Raw genomic sequence first — 6,000 nt, forward strand, 5'->3', positions numbered from 1 at the left:
GAGCTCGTGTCTCTAGGTGCCCTGACACGGTTTTCTCTGAAAATTACTCTTTTTCCTTCACTGGTCTTGGACCCCAGCCTCTGTGGAGGATGTGGGGTTGCTGGCAGAGGCTGTGGGCCCCCCAGGCTTAGCCGTGGGCGCGTCTCGCTAGCCATCTGTTGGGCCCTCCCCACACGGCCCCCCAAGCTTTCAAAGTCCCTTGGCCACAGCACGCTGGCCAGATGCCATCAGAACTTTTGGGAGCCCCTGTAGCTGCTGCTTCGTTTCCAGAGATAGCAAAAGTTTTTGTTAAATACATATTCAGACATGGGCGTAACTTCTCTGAATCTCAGGGGGCCGAGCGTAGCAGGAGGGTGTTGTCAGGCAAGGTTTGAGTCGCCAGCCATCGGCACCGCGTGCCGTGCTGAGGTGGGCGAACTGTGCTGTCCACAGAGCGACACGATGCGCTGTACGTGGTGGGGTCTCTGGACGAGACGCTGGAGCTGAGGGGCATGCGCTATCACCCCGTCGACATCGAGACGTCAGTGGTCCGGGCGCACAGGAGCATCGCCGAGTGGTGAGGGCCTGGGGCGCCTGTCACCCAGCTCTCCGGGGCCAGGGCAGGCACTTCGGCCATGCGGGTGAGGCAGCCACCTGCCTCTCCAGGAGCAGACCCCAGACACGCTCTTGGGATCACGGGCCAGAGACCCCTTGTTTGGGTGTGCTTGGTTTTTCCTCTTCCTAATCAGTCTTAAGCTAAGAGTCTGTCCGCAAATGCACAGGCAAAACGTGAGAGCTCCATGGTTATCCTGAAATGCTTCAGCTTTTAACATGAATTTCCTAATTTAAATGGTTAAGACTCAGGATTTCTTCACTTTCTAGGGAGCTTGCCTTGGGAAAGGTACAGCTTTCGACATCACATATTCTTGATTCTTAGCGAGAACTTTAATTAGAATAGATATTCCTGTAAAACACACTTAACTTGGCCTTTGAATTGTAACTGACCTTGAGCAGGAGGGTGACGTCAGTGAACCTACTTTGGTTTTTTCCACTGGTCTCTTTCTGATGCCCTTTTCCAGCCCCCAGAGCCTGTGCCCGACCCCGTGTGACACCGTCCGCCTTCTCCCTGCAGTGCCGTGTTCACCTGGACCAACCTGCTGGTGGTGGTGGTGGAGCTGGATGGACTGGAACAGGATGCACTGGACCTGGTGGCCCTGGTGACGAATGTGGTGCTGGAGGAGCATCACCTGGTGGTGGGCGTGGTGGTCATCGTGGACCCAGGTGTCATCCCCATCAACTCCCGCGGGGAGAAGCAGCGCATGCACCTGCGTGACGGCTTCCTGGCCGACCAGCTGGATCCTATCTACGTCGCCTACAACATGTGAGCACAGCTCACACCCCAGCCCTGAGAGGGCCCTCGGGGCGTGTCGGAGGTGCTAGGATGTGTGAAAACACAGCAGCATCTGCAGCCCCCAGGGAGCGGACCCCAGGCCCTGGGAGCACGGTGCCCCGCCTCCTATGCTCTTACAGGTCCATCTCATTTTAAAAACCACTTCCTGAGTTATTCAAAGAAATCTTTTTATTATCAAGGACATTTACAGAAGCATGAATGTCAGTATTTTAACAGATGGGGTGACTGGGAAAGAGGCCTGGTGTGGGCGCTGCGGGAGCGGCAGGTGTGAGTCTGCACTTTTTTAGGCTGAAAATACAGTTCTCAATTTTAGAAATTCAAATGTTTTTTCCCACTTCAAATGACGAGTTCATATATAGAATTTATGCTAGGAGGAATTTGAGGCCCAAGTACAGCTGTTTCGATTCTGATTCACAGGAGAGCGTGGAGCCCAGAAAGGCTGGTGGACAGGAGTGAGCCTGGCCTGGCCGCCCTGCCCACCTTTGGGCCCCAGACCAGGCCCTGGACGCACATGCTTCCTCTCTTGAAACAGGTGTGCACGGCTGTCTGCCTGTGTGGTCACTAACGCTCGACAGGGGCCATCTGGGGCTGTCAGGTGAGGTGCTCTGTTTTGGAAAGATAAACCAGCATTGAGTTTTAAACCACTTTCTAAGTTTCTGATTTCTTGCTCTTCAACTGAAGTGCTTGTTTTCTTAACCACAGTAGAAGGTCTTCTCACTGCACGGAAGTGTGCTGAATTATTATTTTTATTCCACGTCAACAGATGTGGAAGCCCCGGTGGGGTGAGGTTTCCGTCCTCGGTGATGTCTGCTGAGCACCGGCAGTGCAGCCGAGGGGCCCAGCCCAGGAGAGCCTTGCCCCTTGCTGTTGCATTTTGAGTTGGGTGCCTGTAAGATCTGGCCAAATCATGTTCAGTTATTTTATTCTAACTTGACCAGACTGAGTGGTATAATATTATAGTAAGTCTAAATCAAAGAAGAAAACGTGATATCCTTTAGTTACTTCTAAGAATTGGAAGTGAAGCTCGAATCTAAGACAGAGTATTTTTGTATCACTAATGAAGAGTATGTTACCAGTTGTCAGGGACTGAGGGTGGGAAAGTTTATGAATCGTGCATGCTTCCTAGAACAACCAGGCTTTTCTGGAATTCGCCTGGATCAGTGCCTCACAAAGTTGTTACTAATTCTCTACCACTTTACGTTCTCCACCAAAAAGGCCCGGCTCGCTGGGCCAGCTCTCACGTGTGGCTCGTATTCGGCTCCAGGTGGCTTGCGCCCGGCATCTGTCGGCCTGCGGCGTTGGCCCGCAGTGTGGTGGGTAACAACATACTGGAGTTTGCATAGTCCTCTTGTAATTGTGTACGTAATCTGTGTAATTTATTGTTTGACATACAGAGGTCCTAGGAGTTGACTAATGGGCATTCCTTACAGCAGAATGGCCAGCAGGGGAAGAACTACCCAGCCTTGTATGTTGTAGTTTTATAACAAACAAATATTATAAAATTTTTGTATTGAAAGGTCGGTGGCAGTAAGACAAGGTGTCTTGTAAATTAAGATTTTAAGAAGCATTAAAATGTTTTAAAATTACTCTCTGGGAATTCTGTATATCACACTAAAATTTTTATATCATTATGTTAATAAAGTTATTGACTGTTTGTAATTCTGCATTTTGAAATGTGTGAAAAGGTTTTTAAAATTACCCCAAATACGATGTATTTTATTATGCATTCTTCTTTCCTGGATATAAAAGCTACAGCATAAAATCTACAAAGCACATTAAAGTATAAAGAAGAAAATTTAAATCTCCCATAATCCTACCTCTCGGTGGTGACAGCATTAGTACTTGATGTAAATCCTTTCAAGGATTTATTTTTTCCTTTAAAACACTTTTACTAAATTAGGATCGATTATTATAATTTTATAATCAGCTTTTGTAGTTAATAAATTAGACTTTTAATCTGTTACATATATTCTTCTAAATGTTTTAATGACTGTGTCATATGGGAGGGGGGCTCGACTGCATGCAGCTTGTATTCACTCGCTCGGTGTCAGTGTCGTTTCAGCCGTGCTGCCGTGAACCTCCTCGCGGGTGTGTGTTCAGACGCAAGACCTGCCTTGGGCTCAGTTCCTACAGGTAGAGTTCGTGCCAGGTGTGAAGCTTTGGGCGCCCCTGCCCTCGGAAGCACACAAGGCAGCGTGGGAGAAGCATTTTCCTGGCAGCCTGAGAGCACCGGCAATAAATAAATAAGTCCTTGTCAATTTGATAGTCAAATAAGTATCATGTCTAGTGATGCTGAGTATGTTTTCACGTGTTTGTGGTCATTTTAATTTCTCGTTTGTGTTTTTTTTTTAATTCTTTTAAAAAATTTATTTATTTGTCTGCGTTGGGTCTTAGTTGCGGCACGCGGGCTTCTCTCTAGTTGTGGCGCACAGGCTCCAGAGCACGCGGGCTCAGTAACTGTGCTGCGCATGGCTCTCTAGTTGTGGTGCGGCCTCCAGAGCACGCGTGCTCAGTAGTTGCGGTGTGCAGGCTTAATTGCTCCGCGGCATGTGGGATCTTAGTTCCCCGACCAGGTATCGAACCTGCGTCCCCTGCATTGGAAGGCGGATTCTTAACCACCGGACCAAAAGGGAAGTCCCTCAAGGGTTTTTTTTAAATCTTTATTGGAGTATAATTGCTTCACAATATCGTGTTAGTTTCTGTTGCACAACGAAGCGAATCAGCCATATGCATACACGTGTCCCCATATCCCCTCCCTCTTGAGCCTCCCTCCCATCCTCCCTATCCCACCCGATAGGTCATCGCAAAGCACCGAGCCGATCTCCCTGTGCTGTGCTGCCGCTTCACACCAGCCAACTATTTACATTCGGTAGTGTGTATATATCAATGCTGCTCTCACTTCGCTCCAGCTTCGCCCTCCCACCCCATGTCCTCAAGTCCATTCTCTACGTCTGCCTCTTTATTCCTGCCGTGCAACTAGGTTCATCAGTACCATTTTTTTTTTATTCCATATATACGCATTAGCATACAGTATTTGTTTTTCTGACTGACTTCACTCTGTATGACAGACTCTAGGTCCGTCCACCTCACTACAAATAACTCAGTTTCGTTTCTTTTTATGGCTGAGTAATATTCCATTGTATATATGTGCCACATCTTTTTTCCCGCCCCCCGTCTGGAATGGCTGCTCCAGCTCTATTTTATTTTTTTAACATCTTTATTGGAGTATAATTGCTTTACAATGGTGTGTTAGTTTCTGCTTTATAACAAAGTGAATCAGTTATACATATACATATGTTCCCATTTCTCTTCCCTCTTGCGTCTCCCTCCCTCCCACCCTCCCTATCCCACCCCTCTATGTGGTCACAAACCACCGAGCTGATCTCCCTGTGCTAAGCGGCTGCTTCCCACTAGCTAGCTATTTTACGTTTGGTAGTTTGTATATGTCCATGCCACTCTCTCACTTTGTCACAGCTTACCCTTCCCCCTCCCCATATCCTCAAGTCCATTCTCTCGTAGATCTGCGTCTTTATTCCCGTCTTACCCCTAGATTCTTCATGACCTTTTTTTTTCTTAGATTGCACGTATATGTGTTAGCATACGATATTTGCTTTTCTCTTTCTGACTTACTTCACTCTGTATGACAGACTCTAGGTCCATCCACCTCACTACAAATATCTCAATTTCGTCCCATTTTATGGCTGAGTAATATTCCATTGTATATATGTGCCACATCTTCTTTATCCATTCGTCTGTCGATGCACACTTAGGTTGCTTCCATGTCCTGGCTATTGTAAATAGTGTTGCAATGAGAATTGTAGTACATGTCTCTTTTTGAATTATGGTTTTCTCAGGGTATATGCCCAGTAGTGGGATTGCTGGGTCGTATGGTAGTTCTATTTTTAATTTCTTAAGGAACCTCCATACTGTTCTCCATAGTGGTTGTATCAATTTACAATCCCACCAACAGTGCAGGAAGGTTCCCTTTTCACCACACCCTTTCCCGCATTTATTGTTTCTAGATTCTTTGATAATGGCCATTCTGACCGGTGTGAGGTGATACCTCATTGTAGTTTTAATTTGCGTTTCTCTAATAATTAGTGATGTTGAGCATCTTTTCATGTGCCTCTTGGCCATCTGTACGTCTTCCTTGGTGAAATGTATATTTAGGTCTTCCGCCCATTTTTTAACTGGATTGTTTGTTTTTTTGATATCGAGCTCCATGAGCTGTTTGTGTAATTTGGAGATTAATCCTTTGTCTGTTGTTTTATTTGCAAATATTTTCTCCCTTTCTGAGGGTTGTATTTTTGTCCTGTTTATGGTTTCCTTTGCTGCGCAAAAGCTTTTATGTCTAATTAAGTCCCGTTTGCTTATTTTTGTTTTTATTTCTGTTACTCTAGGAGGTGGGTCAAAAAAGGTCTTGCTGTTTATGTCAAAGAGTGTTTTTCGTATGTTTTCCTCTAAAAGTTTTATAGTGTCTGGTCTTACATTTAGTCTTACGTTTTGAGTTTATTTTTGTGTGTGGTGTTGGGGAGTGTTCTAATTTCATTCTTTTACATGTAGCTGTCCAGTTTTCCCAGCACCACTTATTGAAGAGGCTGTCTTTTCTC

The 6,000-nt window shown here is 46.2% G+C and overlaps 1 protein-coding gene across 1 annotated transcript in view; it reads left to right on the forward strand.

Moving 5' to 3' along the window:
* Positions 1-3,126, forward strand: part of DIP2A (disco interacting protein 2 homolog A) — a gene marked incomplete at its 3' end in the record, with an annotated part of 90,720 nt that extends 87,594 nt beyond the window's left edge. Inside the window, exons 37-38 of the mRNA XM_082654181.1 lie at positions 433-556; positions 1,112-3,126. Of these exons, the coding sequence (XP_082510307.1) occupies positions 433-556; positions 1,112-1,364 (377 nt within the window). The remainder of the gene's footprint in view (positions 1-432; positions 557-1,111) is intronic.
* Positions 3,127-6,000: the final 2,874 nt, after the last annotated feature.

This window comes from Grampus griseus, assembly GCF_964374135.1.
Source record: "Grampus griseus genome assembly, chromosome: 5".
In the NCBI taxonomy this organism is placed as follows: Eukaryota; Metazoa; Chordata; class Mammalia; order Artiodactyla; family Delphinidae; genus Grampus; species Grampus griseus.